General features: G+C 36.1%; 2 protein-coding genes across 2 annotated transcripts; both read right to left on the bottom strand.

The window, feature by feature from the left end:
- Window positions 1-5,637: 5,637 nt before the first annotated feature.
- LOC129620524 (olfactory receptor 4K13-like) lies at window positions 5,638-6,579 on the bottom strand. Its single transcript, XM_055536337.1, has one exon. It carries the CDS (start codon window positions 6,577-6,579, stop codon window positions 5,638-5,640), a length of 942 nt encoding a protein of 313 aa, XP_055392312.1.
- An 11,380-nt stretch (window positions 6,580-17,959) lies between these two features.
- Window positions 17,960-18,889, bottom strand: LOC129620523 (olfactory receptor 4N5). The gene has a single exon (XM_055536336.1). The coding sequence runs from the start codon at window positions 18,887-18,889 to the stop codon at window positions 17,960-17,962; it is 930 nt and encodes a 309-aa protein (XP_055392311.1).
- Window positions 18,890-22,114: the final 3,225 nt, after the last annotated feature.

The raw sequence follows: 22,114 nt of genomic DNA, 5'->3' as shown, positions 1-22,114 counted from the left end.
TATGTTCCTCACAGTAATCTACCTTAAGTTTCATTTAATTGACATTTAATCTTGTCAAGGATAGATAGACTCATAATATTGTGTTACTGACTAAAGTTAACTCAGCTACACTAAATTAAAAAAATTTCAAGTACACACTTACACGGAAGGGGAAGAGGTCAGTGCTCAGTGTACATAAAGTTACTTATTTCAATGCCTCCCCTGCTTATCTGATTTTAGGTCTATTTTTCAAATCTATTCCAGGCTTGTTGATCATCTTAAGTGCTTTTCTGGCCTTCTTCAGAGCCTAGAGCCAAACCTAAGGCCAAAATGAGAACACAAAATAGGGCATATTTGATAATCCATGTACCCTTCACCTTTCCATCACACTGTTTAAATGTTATAAGTACAGTATTTGTAGTTAACCATAAGGAGCATTTAATTATATACACTTATGTATGTAAGTTTACATACATTAAGACACACATTTGATCATAAGTGGCCCATACTCTAACCATTATGCTTGACAGCATCACTCAGAGTAGCATAAAACTTCTTCTTTTCACATAATAATGAAATGGAAAATGAAAATCTATATTCTTCTTTGTGCTTTGTACTCTTAACACAAGACAATGATTTTATCTTATCCAAGCTACAGTCTTGGATGGCTTTGTTTTTCCAAAGTTTGCAAATAAGTAAATAGATTTATAAGTACAATGAACTGGGCAAAGATAAGATCTCAGACAAGGTGATTTCTCTCAGCTTTTTTTTAACCAATTAATATTTGTTTAAATATATGGCTATTTTCAGACTGTTATCAGAAGATAGTTGTATATTCCTCTCTAAAATTTCTGACAAGTGTAATAATAGCATCAATATTTTGGAAGTGGTGACTTTCTATGATTTTTTTCAAGTCATGAATCAGGCATTTTATCCTTGCAGTTTTCTTAACTCTCTTTTAATAATTGCATCCCTAGAAACAAATATACAATTTTCTCTACATTATGAAATAATTCAAAGAAAAATTTAACCAGTCTGATAAGTATAACCAAAGAATTTCAGGTTGCCTAGATCCTTTTTCTGTACACATAAATTATGTAGCCTGGATTACTGTATTATTATCTTAATTCCCTGTAAACATCATTAGAGTGACTTTTGTATCTTTTTTCCATTTTTATAAAAATCAAATTTTTTCCAGTTTAAGGTCTCCTTTCCTTCCCTTCTTTCAGTTATTATTTTGGCATTTGAATTCATCAGTATGGGCGGACACACTTACATTGTAAATAAAATTTGTGATAGGTGTGGTATATAGGCAGAGAAACATGTCAGGATTATGTGACCTACCTGTTGGACTTCAGAAGTAAAGTCAGTATGAAATCCTGAATGCTTATCTTCGTCATCCAAAGATTTTCCTCTCTGAACTTCAAAAGACAACAGTATATAAAAGTATCCCTTGATGGGTGACATAAAGGATAAACCTCATTTGGTTGTTTCAGAGTCCTCAGAGACTGGCCATAAGAAGTAATTGGGATTGTTCAAAGACACTTTTGCCACTTGCAGAACATTAGAAATCATTTTTTACCTCTCAAATTGACAATACTTTAAAGACCTCAATAAATAATCAAGAGAGTATTGAAAGATATATATGAAATCCTGAATGCTTATCTTCATCATCCAAAGATTTTCCTCTCTGAACTTCAAAAGACAACAGTATATAAAAGTATCCCCTGATGGGTGACATAAAGGATAAACCTCATTTGGTTGTTTCAGAGTCCTCAGAGACTGGCCATAAGAAGTAATTGGGATTGTTCAAAGACACTTTGCCACTGCAGAACATGAGAAATCATTTTTCACCTCTCAAATTGACAATACTTTAAAGATATCAATAAATAATCAAGAGAGTATTGAAAGATATCACTAGCTGTGAATTGTGTTTTTTGTATGATGTTTTGTCTTAGCTGTAGTTTCTTTTCTACAGTAAACATTTATGATCTATTCAGGCAAAATATGAATATTCAGTCTAGATAATTTTAATTCTAAATTTTATTTTATTTTTTTAATTTTTTTTAAATTTTATTTTATTTTTAAATTTTACATAATTGTAAAGTGAACTTTTCCCATGTTTTAACTTTAATCTCTTGGAATTTATTGATAAAGGATGTGAGATAATTATTTATATCATTGTAATTAAATGAGTTCATTCCACTGAATTTTATATTTCCTTTTCCATTTAAAGATATATGTAGACAAGTCTGCTTCAAGTTTACCTATTTTTCTCTTTTTTTAAAAATAAACTTTATTTTTTAGAACAGGTTTAGGTTCACGGCAATATTGAGAAAATGGTATTTTCCATACACGTGGTATTTTCCTTCTCACATCCATAACCTTCCCTATTATCAACATCTTGCTCTATGGTGCATTTGTTACAAATGATGAACCTACGCTGACATATAACTGTCACTCAAAATCCATACTTCACACTATAGTTAACTCTTGATTGTACATTGGATGGATTGGGACAAATCTATAATGATATATAGACATCATTATAGAATCATATGGATTAGTTTCATTGCCATAAAATCCCCTCTGTTCCATCTAGTCTTCCTTTCCCCCCACCATTCACTGACAACTAGAGACCTTTTACCTGTCTCCATAGTTTTTCCTTTTCCAGAATGTCATATGATTAGACTTATACAATATGTAAACTTTTTCGATTGGCTTTTCATTTAGCAATATGCATTTTTCTCCAAGCTTTTTCATGGCTTCATAGCTCGTTTATATTTAGCACTGAATAAAATTCCATTGTCTAAATATATCATAGTTTATTTAACCATAAGCCTACTGAAGAACATCTTGGTTGGTTTCAAGTTTGGGTGCTTATAAAGAAAACTGCTCTGAACATCTGTGTGCATTTTTTTTCTGGATAGTTTTCAGTGCATTTGAGTAAATACAAAGGAACACAACTGCTGAAACATACTGTAAAAATATGCTTAGTTTTGTAAGAAACCACCAATTGTTTTCTGAGGTGGCTGTACCATTAACATTCACACCAGCAGAGAATGAGAATTCTTATGTTTCCACGTCTTTGCCAGCACTTGATATCATCGGTATTCTGGAATTTGACCATTCTTATAACTGTGTAGTAGTGTTTTATTACTGTTTAATTTGCCTGATCCTGATGATACATGATGTATGACTTCTTTGGTGAGGTGTTAGTTAAGGTCTTTGCCTATTTTCAAAATAGGATTGTTTATTTTCTTATTTTGAGTTTTAAGAGTTCTTCTTATATTTTGGATAGTGGTCCCAATGGCAACCCACTCCAGTATTCTTGCCTGGTAAATCCCATGGACGGAGGAGCCTGGTAGGCTACAGTCCATGGGGTCGCAAGGAGTCAGACACGACTGAGTGACTTCACTTTCACTTTCACTTTCACTTTCAGATATGTATTTCACAAATCTGTTCTTCATCTGTGGCTAGTGGTTTCATTCTCTTGACATTATCATTCAGAGAGTAGAATTTTTTTTTTTTAATAAATCCAGCTCACCAATTCTGTCAGAGACTGTGCCTTTAGTGATATATCTGAGAAGTCATTGTCTAACCCAAAGTCATCTAGATTTCCTCCTATGTTATCTTCTATGAATTTTATAATTTTACATTTTATATTGAATTCTGTGATCTATTTTGAGTTAATTTTTGTGACGAGTATAAAGTTTATGTTTAGATTTCTTTTTGTATGTCAATGTCCATCTGTTGAAAGTCTATCTTGTATTACCTCTGCTCACTTGTAAAATAAGTTGACTGTATTTATGCGGGTCTATCATGTTCCATGGCACCCCACTCTAGTACTTTTGCCTGGAAAATCCCATGGACGGAGGGGCCTAGAAGGCTGCAGTCCATGGGGTCACTGAGGGTCGGACATGACTGCACGACTTCACTTTCCCTTTTCACTTTCATGCATTGGAGAAGGAAATGGCAACCCACTCCAGTGTTCTTGCCTGGAGAATCCCAGGGACAGGGGAGCCTGGTGGGCTACCGTCTGTGGGGTCGCACAGAATCGGACATGCATGAAGTGACTTAGCAGTAGCAGCAGCATCATGTTCCACCGATCTACCTATTCTCTTTCATATTGTTACGACAAGTTTTCATTTTACTCATTGTATTTTACAGTGCATTTTAATATCAGGAAGGACATGTTGATGCTCTAGTCATTCAGAATTTTCTTAGATATTCTGTATTTTTTAATGAAATAGAATTATTTTCTGAAGTTAAAACAAGTCCCAGTGGGATCAATCAATGCAATATTAGAAACTCATGCTAAACATAGGAGAAGTGAACAGCTTTACAAAATTGAGCATTTTAATCCTGAAAGAATTTATGTACCTTTAAATCTGTCTTCTTTTATAGCTTACAACAAAGTTTTATCATCTGGATTATATGAACAATGTAAATTTTTTATTAAATGAAATGTTACATATTTTATAACTTTTGTTTCTATAATCTTTTTCCTTAACAAAAATATAGTCATATGAAATGTTATTATGTCTATATAACTGGTAAATGTCAGCACACTGAAATTTAATTTTTAATTTTATTTTTATAAGGAAATTCATAGACTGCAGAGCAGTTGTATCATATGCAAAAATCTTCTTTACTATATAAAGGCTCTTTGAGAGAGGAAGAGATGGGGGAGGCATGAAAGCTGTGAAGGAAAGACGGTAGACAGAAATAGCAGAAAGTGCGAGAAGAGAGACAAAGAGGCAGAGAGGAAGGAGAAGGAGGAGAAGGCTCTTTTCACCATATTGAAAGGTCTTTATAGATGAATGGCAATTAATTAATGATTAATTAGTGGAGTTGAGTGGTCATCACTCTAAAATTTTCAGATTTTGCTATGTCCATGGTGTAAATCTTTCAAAGGTTAAAAACTTTTAATGTTTAAAATATTTTAGAAATTCAGTCATAAATATCTGAATTTAGTTAAAAGAATATTAGTATTCAAGCTATCTGGTATAGCAAGATACAATGAGCAGTTTATGATTTTGATCTTCAATATTTCAGATCATATAGTGCTGAAAAAATTATTCAGGTTGCCAAAGAAATTTTTGAAATATTATTTTCTAACTACATGATACATTCTACTAAAGATGATTAGCTTATTGAAGCTATACAGTGAAAAAATTATTTTTCAAATTGTCATTCAAATCATAACTCCTCTGTAAAGCTTCTATATGGTTGACATATATTGGTAGATTAATACCTGGTAAATTACTACATACAACATGAAAACTAAAAGTCACACTAAACATCATATAATGTCCTTTCATTAAAATTTCTATATTTTTATAGATTGGTTCACTAAAATATTTTTATAAGAATAATTTTAGTCATGGATTTTATACATAAGAAAATTTATATTATTTAAATACTTACTTATAATATTTTTATATATACCTGAAGACTCACTACCCACACAAAGCCCTGGAGGAAGAAATGGTAACCCTCTCCAGTATTCTGTCCCATGGACAGTGGAGCCTGTTGGGCTACAGTCCATGGAGTAGCAAAAAGTCGGACATGACTGAAGCAGCTTACACACAGACACACACACACACACAGACAAATAGCAGAGACCATAAAACAATTGTTTGTAACAGACAATATTTAGTGGGTGAGCCCAGCACCAGTATGATGTTTGCTTAGTCTCTTAATGGCTGTCTTCATTTCCTGATTCCTCAGAGTATAAATAATTGGATTAAGGAGAGGAGTGATGATAGAGTAAAACATAGAAAGAAATTTATCTACAGAGTAACTGTTAAATGGGAAAGCATAGATGAAGATGGCAGGGCCAAAGAACAGAGTGACTACAGTGATGTGAGCAGAGAGTGTAGACAGAGCCTTAGAGGATGCACTGGAGGAGTGCTTCCAGATGGTGACCAGCATGACAATGTAGGATATGAGCAAGAGAATGAAGCAGATCAGGGACAAGAGCCCACTGTTCACGATCACCAAGAGCTCTAGGATGTAAGTATCAGTGCAGGCAAGCTTGATGACCAGGGGGAGGTCACAAAAAAAGCTGTCCAATACATTGGGACCACAGAAAGGCAAACCCACCGTAAAAACCATCTGGCTTGTAGTATGGATAAGCCCAATCACCCATGAGAGCAGTAGAAACCCAATGAGCACCCTGTGACTCATGATGGTCTTGTAGTGCAAGGGTTTGCATATGGTGACATACCTGTCAATGGCCATAGCTATCAGAAGAGACATCTCTCCACCCCCAAAGAAGTGCATAAAGAACATCTGGGTCATGCAGCCCCACCAGGAGATGGTCTTGTGTTTTCTAAGGAAGTCTGAAATCACTTTGGGAGTTGCAGCAGAAGAAAGACATAAATCAAAAAATGATAAATTTGCCAGGAAGAAATACATGGGGGAGTGAAGATGATTATCAACTATCACAGAGATGACAATGAGGAGGTTTCCTACGATGATGGTGACATAGACAAGAAAGAAGATTGCAAAAAAGAGTATTTGAGTTTCTTGAGAAGTAGAAAGTCCCACCAAAATGAACTCAGAAACACTTGATCTGTTATTCAGGAGATCCATTCATCCTTCTGCAGAAGCTGTCTGAAAAAGGAAAACAAACAGGGTATAATAGGGATTAAGAGGTCAGGGAACTTAATATTTACTTAAGCATTTTGCCTTTTATTCAGGGAAATGACAGTTTGGCACTACGACTGCTTTGTAGGTATTTTGCAGTTGGAGATATTTCACAGAACCACGAGACCATAAAAATGTGATGATTATGCACCAAATTAAATCAAATTTTCTCATGGTTAGTGCAAGACAAGTTCAGTTAGACACAGATAACGTGTCTCCTTTCATGTTCAGCTCCAGATCACACTGTGTAGAAACACTTATCCTATTAGAGTGACAAAAGAGAGTTTTCAAAATCTCCTGGAGGTAGATTTTTATCTTTTGTGAATCTCAAGAAGTACATTATGATATCCTCAGTATGCAGTAATAAGTTTACCTTACTAAAAAAGATATTATGAAGACCAATTCAAGCCTAAAGCAACATGAAGAAAATAAATAACAAAAATTATAGCAAAAATTAAATGTGGAATTCAGAGAAAGATAACAAAGGAAACCAGTGAAGCCACGACCTGGTTGTTTAAAAAAAAAATGAATTAAAGCAATGATATTCTAAATAGGCTAAGAAGAAAAGAGAAGATGCAATTTAGCAAAATCAGAAATGAAAGAGAATTCATCACTACTAGACTACTCATCCCATAAACATTATGAGGATAGTAAATAACACTATAAAATAAATAAAAAATTATTGCCAAAATCACATTATGTGCATTATGTTTCCTGAAGTAGATTGATTAAAGACATGTATTGTTGATAGAAAGTTAGGTGTTGAGACAGCTCCATAGTTTACTGAGATCAAACCCTATTCATTTACAACTGAAACACCAGATTAACTCTCAAAAGTGCAGATACTCATTTCACCTATTTTCCTACATCTTCCCTATATGGCTATGTAAATAAGTTTATTCCATCTGAGCTTTCTTACCCTGCATGCTGCATGCTGTCACTTCAGTTGTGTTCAACTCTCTGAGACCCTGTGGACGGTAGCCTGCCAGGCAAGAATACTGGAGTGGGTTGCTTTGCCTTCCTCCAGAGGATCTTTCTGACCCAGGGATATCAATTGCATCTCCTGCATTGGCAGGCAAGTGTTGTAAAATCCATGACCATTTTTATCTGATATTTGCTTTTTACCTCACATATTTTCATAAATATGAGTTTGTAGAAATACCAAAAATAGTTACTAAGACCATGAGCTAGTGATGTAACCAAGGTAGTCCTGTTTAACTTTTCACTCAAAGAGATGTAAGGAGCAGGGTGACTGAATTGTTTACCCTTATGCATCTGAACAAACAAACTAAAAGTATGATGAACTGTTTGAACAGAATAGCATCTTTGGATAGTTACTGCTCACCTTTGGACCTGTTTCCTCTCATTGATTTTCCTTAAATTTCCTTTAACCTTTAACTTTGTCAAGGAGAGACAGGAGTCACAGATACTGTGGTGCTGACTGAGGTGGACTCTGCTAAGCTAAATTATTTTAAAAAATACATATAAAAGGAAAAATCAATATTTCATCTACATAAATTCACTTATTTCACTGCCTCCCTGTTTATCTGATTTTAGCTCTATTGTTTAAGTTTAATTACAGGCTCAGTGATCATCTCTAGGCTTTTATTGCCTTCTTCAGAGCCTAGAGTCAGACCTAATGCAAAAATGTGAGAATAAAATAGGAAATATTTGATTATTTGTGTACCTTCAACCTGTTAATTACACAGTATAGTTTTTAGAGACACAGTATATCCAGTTGACCATAATGAACATTATATGCACTTAGGTATGTAAGATTAATATCAGTAAGACACACATTTAATAAGTGGCCATACTCTAACCATTATGTTTGACACCATACTCAGAGTAGTATAGAAACTTCTTTCTTTCACATGGTAGTCAGATAGAAAATGGAAATCTTTGATACGTGAATCATCATTCCTTCTTTGTGCTTTGTACTTTTAATGAAAGACAATGATTTTATCTAAGCTATAGGCATTGTGTCTTCTGTGTTTTTCTGAAGTATGCAAATAAGATTTGAAGGTGCTCATTAACTTGGCAAACATCACATCCTAGACAGGGTGATTCTTCTTCTTCTTTTTTTTTTTTTTTACAAACTCAGTTCAGTTCAATTCAGTTCACTTGCTCAGTCGTGTCTGACTCTTTGCGACCCCATGATCCTCAGGACACCAGGCCTCCCTGTCCATCACCAACTCCCGGAGTTCACTCAGACTCACATCCATTGAGTCGGTGATGCCATCCAGCCATCTCATCCTCTGTTGTCCCCTTCTCCTCCTGCACTCAAACTCTCCCAGCATCAGGGCCTTTTCAAATAAGTCAGCTCTTCACATCAGGTGGCCAAAGTATTGGAGTTTCAGCTTCAATATCAGTCCTTCCAATGAACACCCAGGACTGATCTTCTTTAGGATGGACTGGTTGGATGTCCTTGCAGTCCAAGGACTCTCAAGAGTCTTCTCCAACACCACAGTTCAAAAGCATCAATTCTTCGGCACTCAGCTTTCTTTGTAGTCTAACTCTCACATCCATACATGACCACTGAAAAGACTATGCTTGTTTAAATATATGGCCATTTTCAGACTGCTGTCACTGGATAGTTTGTCATATATCCCTCTCCATAATTCTGAACAAGTGTAATGAAAGCATCAATATTTTGTATGTGTTGGAACTCTATGATTGTCCAAGCCATGAATCAGGCATTTTATCCTTTCAGTTTTGTTATCTATCTCCCTTTAAAAATAATTGCATCCCTAGAAACAAATATTCAAATTCATCTATATTATGTAGTAGCTCAAAGAATAAAGTCATTTAATCTGATCAGGGTAGCCAAACAATTAAAATATCTTGAAAACATACCCCTTTCTCTAAGAACAATTTCTTTGGCCTGGATTGCTGCCTTAATTTCAAGTAAACATGATTAGAGTGATTTTTATATTTTTTACACTTATATAAAAATACGTTTTTTGTTTTTTTTCCAGTGCAACTTCATTCTTCAACCCTCACCTCAGTTATTATTTTGGCATTTGAATTTTATCATTTATATACACATTTATATCATAAATGAACTAACTTGATAGATGTGATATATAGGTAGAGTAACACATCAGGATTATGTAACCTACCAGTTGCACTTGTACTTTAGAAGTAACATCACTATGAAATCCTGAATGCTCAGTTATTATCCAGTGACTTTATTTTCTGCTCTGGACTTCAAACTGCTTAATATACAAATGTATCCCTTAATAGGAGGTATAAAGGAGAAAACTCACTTGATTGTTTCAGAGTCCTCAGAGACTGGCTGTAAAAAGTAACTGGGATTGTTAAAAGAGACTTTTGCCATTACAGAAATTGAGACACCATTTTCAATTGTCAAATTGACAATTCTTTAAAGGCTACAATAGATTTTCAAGGGGGTTTTGGAAGTTGTCACTAGTTGTGAATTGTGGGATTTTTGTATATTTTTTTTTCTTTTATTGTAGTTTAATTTCTAAAATAAGCATTAAGAAATGTTATATTTAGGCAAATATATATATATGTTATAGGTGACTTTAACTGTAAATTTTATAAGGTTGAAAATGTCACCTGCTAAGTCGCTTCAGTCGTGTCCGACTCTGTGGGACCCCATAGACAGCAGCCCACTAGGCTCCTCTATCCCTGGGATTCTCCAGGCAAGAATACTGGAATGGGTTGCCATTTCCTTTTCCAAAGCATGAAAGTGAAAAGTGAAAGTGAAAATGTCACATTTAAACTCAAATCTGTTGAAATTTTTTGAGAAATGAAATGAGGAAATTTTCCATCATTCCAATGAAATAATTACTCCACTAACAATTTGTTATGATTTTTTTTTTATAACCTAGCAAATTTGTAGATAGATCAGGTTCTTTTTCAGGTCTGTTCATTTTCTTCTTTGTCTTGGCTGTTAACTTTTGAGGAGGTCCTACACACTTTATTTTTACTCTTTATGTTTGATGGTATATTTTAGTGTTAGAAAGAGCATGTCCTTTCTCATTGATTTATTCATTCAAAGGGTTCTTGTATGTTTTTATATATTTTATTCTAAATTAAATTGATTTATTTTCTAAAATTGAAACAAGTTCTACTACAAGTTCTACTACTACAAAATGACTAATTTTGATATCACAATATTAAACTTATAAAATGTAGAAAAAATAAAGAGAATTACAAAATTGAGTATTCTAGGAAATTCTTACATCCCTTTAAATATTTACTATCATGACACAGCAAAATTTTGTCATATTTGTTATTTCAACACATTTTTTGGTAACATATTTTTGTTAAATCTAATTTTGCACATTTTGTACTTGAGTGCTACACTTAATATTGGGTTTTCCCCTAACATGATTGATCTTACTGCTACTGTTTTTGTTTTACATATATAGCTGGTAAATAGTATCATTGCTGACATCTCATTTCTAATAGTTTTTCTACTACTTTTTCTTCTTTGTATTAGGTTAATGATAAAATGATCTCCACACATTAATACTTTTTCTATTACTTATCTTGTTAAGTAAAATTTTCTAGCAATACTGAGTAACAGTGACAATAACTGCTCTAGGCAAAACTTGTTAGCTTCCCAACCATGACTTTCTTTTTTCTTGATAATGACACCTCATTTTCCTGGGATTAGATGCCTATGTACCTCCATGAAGCCTCAAACTCTATAAAAAGCTGCATCTCACTAACCAAGGTCAATCCCAACTCGACTATTCTCCTCACTAGTGTCTACTTTAGCCATGATCGTAGAACATGTGGCAGAGACTGCTATTATTTGCTGTGTGGCCTTTTCCTGTTCTTCATTTGTAATGGATACCTGAATTCATTTACAGACATTGTACAGCCTCCCTTGTAATTAGAATTGGTAAATAGCATGAAATAAAGCAATATTATCATATGGCTACTTGGTTGAAATTCCCTATAAGGGCTGACTCACCAAAAAGTTATGCTCTTTGCCTCTTGCTAACCCTATTTAATCCAAGTCTATGCCCCGACCAGTAACACTGAAGAAGCTGGAGTTGAACAGTTCTATGAACATTTACAAGACCTTCTAGAATTAACACCCAAAAAAGATGTCCATTTCATTATAGGGGACTAGAATGCAAAAGTAGGAAGTCAAGAAACACCTGGAGTAACAGGCAAATTTGGCCTTGGCGTACAGAATGAAGCAGGGCAAAGGCTATTAGAGTTTTGCCAAGAGAACACACTAGTCATAACAAACACTCTCTTCCAACAACACAAGAGAAGACTCTACACAAGGACATCATCAGATGGCCAACACCAAAATCAGACTGATTATATTTTTTTGCAGCCAAAGATGGAGAAGCTCTATACAGTCAGCAAAAACAAGACTGGGTGCTGACTGTGGCTCAGATCATGGACTCCTTATTGCCAAATTCAGACTGAAATTGAAGAAAGTAGGGAAAACCACTAGACCATTCAGGTATGACTTAAATCAAATCCCTTATGATTATACAGTGGAAGTGAGAAATAGATTTAAGGGACTAGATCTAATAGACAGAGTGCTTGATGAATTATGGATGGAGGTTCATGACATTGAACAGGAGACAGAGATCAAGACCATCCCCAGAAAAAGAAATGCAAAAAGGCAAAATGGCTGTCTGGGGAGGCCTTACAAATAGCTGTGAAAAGAAGAGAAGGGAAAAGCAAAGGAGAAAAGGAAAGATATAAGCATCTGAATGCAGAGTTCCAAAGAAGAGCAAGGAGAGATAAGAAAGCCTTCCTCAGCAATTAATGCAAAGAAACAGAGGAAAACAATAAAATGGGAAAGGCTAGAGATCTCTTCAAGAAAATTAGAGAAACCAAGATATCATGCAAAGATAGGCTCAATAAATCACAGAAATGGTATGGACCTAACAAAAGCAGAAGACATTAAGAAGAGGTGACAAGAATACACAGAAGAATTGTACAAAAAAGATCTTCATGACCCAGATAATCACGATGGTGTGATCACTGACCTAGAGCTAGACATCCTGGAATATGAAGTCAAGTGGGCCTTAGGAAGCATCACTACGAACAAAGCTAGTGGAGGTGATGGAATTCCAGTTGAGCTATTTCAAATCCTGAAAGGTGATGCTGTGAAAGTGCTGTATTCAATATGCCAGCAAATGTGGAAAACTCGGCAGTGGCCACAGGACTGGAAAAGATCAGTTTTCATTCCAATCCCAAAGAAAAGCAATGACAAAGAATGCTCCAACTACTGCATAATTGCACTCATCTCACACGCTAGTAAATTAATGCTCAAAATTCTCCAAACCAGGCTTCAGCAATACATGAACCATGAACTTCCAGATGTTCAAGCTGGTTTTAGAAAAGGCAGAGGAACCAGAGATCAAATTGCCAACATCCACTGGATCATTGAAAAAGCAAGAGAATTCTGAAAAAACATCTATTTCTGCTTTATAGACTATGCCAAAGACTTTGACTGTGTGGATCACAATAAACTGTGGAAGATTCTGAAAGAGATGGGAATACCAGACCACCTGACCTGCATCTTGAGAAACCTGTATGCAGGTCAGGAAGCAACAGTTAGAACTGGACATGGAACAACAGACTGGTTCCAAATAGGACAAGGAGTACATCAAGGCTGTATATTGTCACCCTGCTCATTTAACTTATATGTAGAGTACATCATGAAAAACGCTGGACTGGAAGAAGCACAAGCTGGAATCAAGATTGCTGAAAGAAATATCAATAACCTCAGATATGCAGATGACCCGCCTTTATGGTATAAAGTGAGGCAGAACTAAAGAGACTCTTGATGAAAGTGAAAGAGGAGAGTGAAACAGTTGGCTTAAAGCTCAACATTCAGAAAACTAAGATAATGGCATCCGGTCCCATCATTTCATGGCAAATAGATGAGGAAACAGTGGAAACAGTGGCTGACTTTATTTTTCTGGGCTCCAAAATCACTGCAGATGGTGATTGTAGCCATGAAATTAAAAGACGCTTACTCCTTGGAAGGAAAATTATGAGCAACCTAGATAGCATATTGAAAAGCAGAGACATTACTTTTTCAACAAAGGTCCATCTAGTCAAGGCTATGGTTTTTCCAATAGTCATGTATGGATGTGAGAGTTGGACCGTGAAGAAAGCTGAGCACCGAAGAATTGATGCTTTTGAACTGTGGTGTTGGAGAAGACTCTTGAGAGTCCCTTGGACTGCAAGGAGATCTAACCAGTCCATTCTAAAGGAGATCAGTCCTGGGTGTTCATTGGAAGGACTGATCCTGAAGCTGAAACTACAATACTTTGGCCACCTGATGTGAAGAGCTGACTCATTTGAAAAGGCCCTGATGCTGGGAAAGATTGAGGGCAGGAGCAAAAGGGGCAACAGAGGATGAGATGGTTGGATGGCATTACCGACTGAATGGTCATGAGTTTGGGTAAACTTTGGGATTTGGTGATGGACACGGAGGCCTGGCATGCTGAGGTTCATGGGGTTGCAAAGAGTCGGATACGACTGAGCAACTGAACTGAACTGAACCCTATGTTTTCTCAGGTCTAATTTGGAAAAGTGTTTGTTTTAATGCTAACATGAAACACTGTAAATATTTATAGTTAAATAATGTTAATAAATATTTTAAACAGAATTAATTTGATTACTCAAGTGGCACAATGACTGGGATGATAAGAGCCTTTGACATCATTACTCTTGAGGACATATGAAATGTTCAATGTAAGAAGAGTTTTATTATGATATGTTAGTTAGTTAAGCTTAGTTTTCAGCAAAAGAGATTCAAGAGTTTACCAATGAGCAAATAATCTACTGACCTTATCATTTACTGCATAACAGAGAAAGTACTGTGCTGGCTGGTAGAACATTAGAGTAATCATTTGCTATCCCATTTTTTTTTTTTTTTTTTTTTTTGGTATCACATTTGAACCATCCATTTTGCTATCACATTTGAACATTCTGCTGTCTTGGGGTAGCATTCTCTAATGTACACTCTTAACCAGTGATTATTATAAGTCATTTTGTCCTAAGTTCCCCTATAGGAAAAATCTGTAGAATTTGTATTTCCCCCGTCCCTCCCCCACAACTTTAGACTCTGTGGTTCTGGAAGCTCTGGGGCATGCTTTCACCAGAAGATGCGTTAAGATTTCTCTTAACTTCAACTTATTGCTGCCACTCAGTAACTACATTTTCCTTTCCCAAAGACTCAAAGGCAAGGAAAGGTGCCACAGCCTTATAAAGACTAATTTATCTTGGTCATCAAGAGAAGCACTAGTACTACAGTATAAATGGTTGAGTCGTGGAGGATATTAAAAAAGTCCAAATTGAAACATGGGATTGAACTATTCTATTTGTGAGATGAAAATGCATTGAATGGCATTAATGACAGAGATGACATTGCAGAAAAAAGATTAGTGCACTTAAAATTACCAATAGAACTAAAACATGGAGAGAATAGAAGACAATTTTTATTATATTTCTCTTTAAAAAGTAAATAATTTTGCAAAGCAAAAGTAATAATAATGTGTTGTTGAATGTATTAGCTCAGTAAGAAAATAGTAGACATTGAATATACAGCACAAATATAAAAGCTGTGAGGAGGTAAATGGAAGTATACTGCTGTAACTTTCTTATATGACACACAGAAATATATAATTTCAAAATTTTACAATGAAAAGATGTACAGTATATATTTATAACCCTAAATAACCACTAAAAACCACAGGAAAAAGATAAGTAAGTCAACATTATTAACATGAATAAATATAAATTAATAATAGAAAATACTTAAATATTTCCCCCAAAACAGAAAGGACAAAATCAGAAAAAATGGGTGAAACAAATATAAAATAGAATGGTTTGTCAGTTTTAACCAAACTGTACCTATAATCATGATATATATAAATGGCTTCAGTTCAGTTCAGTTCAGTCCAGTCGCTCAGTCATGTCTGACTCTTTGCAACCCCATGAATTGCAGCACACCAGGCCTCCCTGTCCATCACCTACTCCCAGAGTTCACCTGAACTCATGTCCATCGAGTCGGTGATGCCATCCAGCCATCTCATCCTCTATCGTCCCCCTCTCCTCCTGCCCCCAATCCCTCCCAGCATCAGAGTCTTTTCCAATGAGTCAACTCTTCGCAGTAGGTGGTGGCCAAAGTCCTGGAGTTTCAGCTTTAGCATTATTCTTTTCAAAGAACACCCAGGATTGATCTCCTTTAGGATGGACTGGTTGGATCTCCTTGCAGTCCAAGGGACTCTCAAGAGTCTTCTCCAACACCACAGTTCAAAAGCATCAATTCTTTGGCGCTCAGCTTTCTTCACAGTCCAACGAATGGCTTAATAACCAAATTAAACACAGGGATTGTTATATTGGATAAAATATATGTTACAGACAAGAAGACATCATTAAAATAGATTAAATAGGTACATAGATTAAAAGTAAAAGGACAGAAAAAGAAAAGTATACTAATATGTTATTGTTTAATTAAAATGTGATGTGTTGGTTTACTCCTGCTGCTGTAAAAACTACCACAAACTTAGTGACTTAAAATAGCCATAATTTATTATCTTACAATTTTTAGGTCAGAAGTCTGATGCAGTCGTGTTGGCAGAGTTGCATTTCTTTCTGTAAGCTATAGGAGAGAATTCATTTCCTTGTGTGTGTGTGTGTGTGTGTGTGTGTGTGTATGGTAGTAACTCAGTCTGACTCTTTGCAACCCCAGGAACAGTAACCCTCCAGGCCCCAGGCTCCTCTGTCCATGGAATTCTCCAGGCAAGAATACTGAAGTGGGTTACCATTCCTTTCTCCAAAGGATCTATCTTTCCCACTCAGGGATCGAACGCATTCTCCCAAATTGCAGGAAGATTCTTTACCATCTGAGCTGCCAGGGAAGCCCTCATTTCTTTTGCCTTTTTCAATTAAACCAAAAGAAAGCGAAAAAAATAGAGTAATACAAAACATCTGGCAGGAAAACAAATTTTAATCTAACCATATCAATAATAATATTAGATATAAGTGATCTTTCATTTTTCATTATTGTCCTGCATTTATACATGTCATATATATAAGTCCCATGAGATAGCTACTATTTTTTATAAAGTCAGTTTTTAGTGTGTACTTATTTTTACATGTATCAACATAGTTGACAATCTGCTTCTATATCCCCCAGCTTTATAATTGCTATGAGGACAGTAACTTGCTTTATATAGCAATTTGTTGGCAATGTTTTGGGATTATCACTGAGTACCATACCAAAATATACCTTTACAGCACTTTCCATAATTTTGTAAGCACCTAATGCCTTATATTACCTTATTTAAAAAATAACCAGAAAAGTTTAGTTATCTGTAACCAAATAATGACTGATATACCAAATACCATCCGCGTTAAGTGAAAAGATTTTTGCGTCAACTCAGATTCCTTTCTAAGATTTAAAAAATAACCATTATGAATAACCACAAAACTTTCTAAAACTTTGAAATATGAAGTTAAACTCTTTCATGACCATTTTCCACAGGATATAACAGCTTTCTTTACTTCACTCCACCAAATTAGGAATAAACAACTACATCTTTAAGTGTCCATTAAAATTATGTAGCAGCATGATACTTTGTACTTAATGATATTTTACTATGCAAAACCCTTTATAGAATCTCGAGAATCCTGCTTCAAATCAAATAGGAAACATTAGTCACTCTTTTACTTAATACCTTTTTTGGCCTCTCTTTGCAATTTGAATAGATTGAGCATCTTTTTATAACCTAAAATATGTGATTTTCTTACACCAATCTCTCTAGCTTCAATTTCTGCCACTTTCACACTAACTATGCTACAGCTAGTCTGTCTTTCTTTATGATTTTCAAATGTATCAAGCTTATAAGATCTTTGTGTCCTTGTATTAGTCCTCCTCTCTGCCTAGAATATTCAGTCCCCATGGTTATTGCATGGTTGTTTCTTTCAAATCATCTGGATATCAGCTAAATACAACTCAATATCTTGCTTAACAACCAAAAATAAAGTAACTACCATCTCTCAGTCAAACTCTAACATGACATTATTTTTAATTAACTTCAGAGTATTATCTCTTTCAGACATTGTGTCTTTTTTTTCAGTTTAATAGTATAACCTGTCTTTATCCACTCAAATATAGTCCCAGCAGGTCTGGAATCTTACCTGTCCCATTCATCTACTTAGAATAATGCCTGAAACCTGAAAGTGTTTAATAAATACATTAGTTGCTAAATGATTGATTCATTGCATTAATGAATAAATAACTTTCTTAATTCCAAATGAATTTACTCCCCTCCTTGGTTTTCCAGCCTTTCCATTGCATTCAGCAAACCATGTGATGACTCAACAACTTCCTCATGGAAGCTTTTATTTCCTGATTGCGAAGGGTATAAATCACAGGGTTCATCAAAGGAAAGATTACGGTGTGAAAGACAGAAACCACTTTGTCAGCTGGGAAGGCTCTGAAGGGGCGGGTGTAGATGAAGATGGCAGGTCCAAACATGAGAAACACAATGATAATGTGTGTGGTGCATGTGGACAGAGCCTTGCCCTTCCCTTCAGAGGAGCGCCCCTTTACACGGCAGAGGATGACTGCATAGGAGGCCAGAAGGCCCAGAAAGCACAGCAGGGTGAGCAGGCCACTGTTGGAGACCATCAGGAGCTCCACCACAAAGGTATCAGCGCAGGCCAGCTTGATGACCTGTGGCACATCGCAGAAGAAGCTGTCCAGTCGGTTTGGACCACAGAAGGGCAAGTGGATAATAAGAGCCACTTGAACAATGGAATGAGTAAATCCCCCAAGCCACAGAGCCAACAGCAAGGCATAGCAGGCTCTAGGGTTCATGACAGTCGAATAGTGTAAAGGACGACAGATGGCAATGTAGCGGTCAAAGGCCATCACGACAAGAAGGAACATCTCCCCTGCCCCAAGAAAGTGCAAGAAGAAGAGCTGAGTGATGCAGCCTCTATAGGAGATCACCTTCTTCTCAGAGAGGAAATCCACCAGCATCCTGGGAGCCACAATGAAGGAGTAGGAAGCATCCAGGAAGGCCAGGTTGCCCAGGAAGAAGTAGAGGGGGGCTGTGAGACCAGGGTCTGACCTGATGGTGAGGATGATGAGGAGATTTCCAGGGAGGATGATGAGGTAGAAAATTAAGACTAGTGTGAAGACCAGGAGCTGAACATCTTGAGACTGGGTCAGACCAAGTAGGATGAATTCTGTCACCTCAGTGCTGTTCTCCCTGTCCATCATTCCTCAGTCTGTGGAATAACAAAGAGCAGAATACCATCTGTTATAACCACCTTTTCATCTATCCCCTGGCTCTTCTCCAAATAAAAATAATAATTTCCACATCCAGCACTTTGCCAGCTGAATGCACGTTACGCATCATAGCTCTCCTGTGTTTTCAGTTAAACTCTCTGCCTTTCATTTTCTTGATTCTCCAAGACACTGATCTTATAGCCACACTTGCATTCCTATTTAAGCATTGTGTTCCTAAGCTATTTTGCTTGAAGTATCCTAGGAAATTCCTGATTAAAGCAAAACTAGTCATTATGAAGGTTGTCAGGTTGCTGTTGCTTTTGTTGTCAGTGGTGCTCTGTCTCCAAGGCTTAGATTAGTTGCTGAGTTTTGGTCCCCTTCTTCATCTCCACAGAGCAAAGATATTCTGCAGATGCTTCTTCCCTCCAGTTCCTGTAGAATTCCCAGTTCCTGATTTGCAGCTATGTGCCTTGTTTCAGAATTTGTGCCTTATTAGTTCCGTCACAGTGTTTTGCTTTGGTGCCCGTGTGCAACCTTACTCCATTTAGTCACCTGGACCTCAGCAAGTACACTGCATTACAGCTAACTTAGAAGTATCCCCCTAGTTGGGGCATCCCAGGTGACTCAGTGGTAACGAATTCACCTGCCAATGCAGGAAATACTGGAGATGCAAGTTCGACCCCTGGATCAGAAAGATCCCCTGGAGGAGGTAATGGCAACCCACTCCAGCATTCTTGCCTGGATAACTCCATGGACAGAGGAGCTACAATCCATGGGGTCACAAAGAGTCAGACATGACTGAGCAACTAAGCACACACACCCCTACTTACACCCCTGACTGGTCCCTATCCTGCATGTGTTCCACACCCTGTCCTTAAATCCTAATTAATACTAGTCCAGTCTTACCTGCTCACCATATATATCCACAGTCTACTTTTCCCTCAGATCTCAGGATGATAGCCAAATGCTATTCCCACAAATATTTTCTTGTAATGTAAAGCTTATTAGAATATATAAAATATTGTGACTGTCTCAACTAATAACATCAAAGCTAGATCTGGAAATGACCATATAGAACATGTAGTCTAATATATCATTTAACAGATGAGAAAAAAAAGAGCAATTTCAGTTAAGATTCTTAAATTTGCAATGACTTTTCTTTTTTATTCTAATTAAATAGGGGAGAAAAGGTATGTGTTCCTCAGTTTAAACAGATTGTATGTGTGTGTTCAGTTGTGTCTGATTCTTTGCAACCCCATGGGCTGTAGCCCACCAGGCTCCTCTGTCCATGGGACTTTCCAGGTGATAAAGTTACTAATTAGTGCCCCATCAACTTGTATGATTTTATTTAGGCACTTAAATAATTACTATTTGCTTATGTAAATACTTTGTCCTTGTGGGCTATAATCTGATATAAAGAAGAATTCTGTCCATGACATCCAGAATTAAGGTTTAGTTTATATAGTGGTCTCCAAAATGGAATATGCTCATCTCAGTGGATAAACAAGATAATCCATTAGGATGCATAAAAACAGTGGAACTTCTCCATACATTATTATAAATCATGCTTTGAATTTTTAAAAGTATTTGTCATTGCTTTCTAAGTGTTACATTACTATAATCGTAGAAACATTCTATAAATAAATATTCATATATGTGATATTTGTGTATATTTGTTGAATGATGTAAAAGAAGAAAGGTTGTTGACTATAATAAAATATTATAATGTGACATATAGCAATATTTCCCTTGATTTTTAATTACACACAATGTTGACTTTCAAAAATGCTATGCATACAGTGGAATGCAATTTAGCAATAAAAAGGAATGGAGTACTGATATATGTTACAACATGGATATAACTCAAAACCATTATGCTATATAAAAGGAGCCAGTCACAAAGGACCACATATTGTATAATTCAATTTATGCAAAATGTCAAGACAAGGCAAATCTGTAGATATAGAAAGCAGAAGAGTGGTTGCCAAGGAATAGGAGTGGGATTGGAGTGACTGTTAATGAGTATGAGATTTCTTGGGGAGTGACGAAAATGTTCTAAAATTATATCATGTTGATGCTTGCATAGCTCATTAAATATACTTAGCACTGAATAATATGGTCTAAATAGTAAATTTTATGATTTTTTTTTATATCTCAATAAATATTATTTGCACTGTGCTCAATCACTCTAGTTGTGTCTGACTCTTTGTGACCCTGTGGACTGTAGCCTGCCAGGCTCCTCTGTCCATGGGATTTTCCCAGCAAGAATATTGGAGTGGGTTGGCATTTCCTTCTTCAAATTTCTTTAACTACTATTTAATGTGGCAGAGAAGAGTAGAGAGGGAAAATTTCTTTTTTTTAATTTAAATTTATTTATTTTAATTGGAGGCTAATTACTTTACAATATTGTATTGGTTTTGCCATACATCAACATGAATCTGCCACGGGTATACACGTGCTCCCCATCCTGAACCCCCCTCCCACCTCTCTCCCCATACCATCCCTCTGGGTCATCCCAGTGTACCAGCCCCAAGCACCCTCGAACCTGGACTGGCGATTCATTTCTTATATGATAGTACACATGTTTCAATGCTATTCTCCCAAATCATCCCCACCTCTCCCTCTCCCACAGAGTCCAAAAGACTGTTCTATACATCTGTGTCTCTTTTACTGTCTTGCATACAGGGTTATCGTTACCATCTTTCTAAATTCCATATGTATGCGTTAGTATACTGTATTTGTGTTTTTCTTTCTGGCTTACTTCACTCTGTATAATAGGCTCCAGTTTCATCCACCTCATTAGAACTGACTCAAATGTATTCTTTTTAATGGCTGAGTAATACTCCATTGTGTATATGTACCACAGCTTTCTTATCCATTCATCTGCTGATGGACATCTAGGTTACTTCCATGTCCTGGCTATTATAAACAGTGCTGCAATGAACATTGGAAAAAATTTCTAATTGAAATTTGAGATAATTATTACTAGCATCCCTAGAAAGAGGAAGAGAGAAAAGGAAAGAGTAAAGGAAGATCAGCCTTAACAAGTCTGTATAGGGAACTCATGGGAAATTCAGACAATCCACCAGTATTTTAGGCACACTTATTAGGAAACATCAGAACATGTGTTCTGTGTGATTAGTAACATTTGTAAGGAGCAGCCAAATGTGACAAAGAAGGTGTTTATAACTCATGGGTGGGCTTCCCTCATAACTC

The sequence above is a fragment of the Bubalus kerabau genome, chromosome 10 (assembly GCF_029407905.1).
Source record: "Bubalus kerabau isolate K-KA32 ecotype Philippines breed swamp buffalo chromosome 10, PCC_UOA_SB_1v2, whole genome shotgun sequence".
Classification (NCBI taxonomy): domain Eukaryota; kingdom Metazoa; phylum Chordata; class Mammalia; order Artiodactyla; family Bovidae; genus Bubalus; species Bubalus kerabau.
The sequence above is the reverse complement of the archived record's forward strand: the minus strand, read 5'-3'. Positions and strand labels throughout refer to the sequence as shown.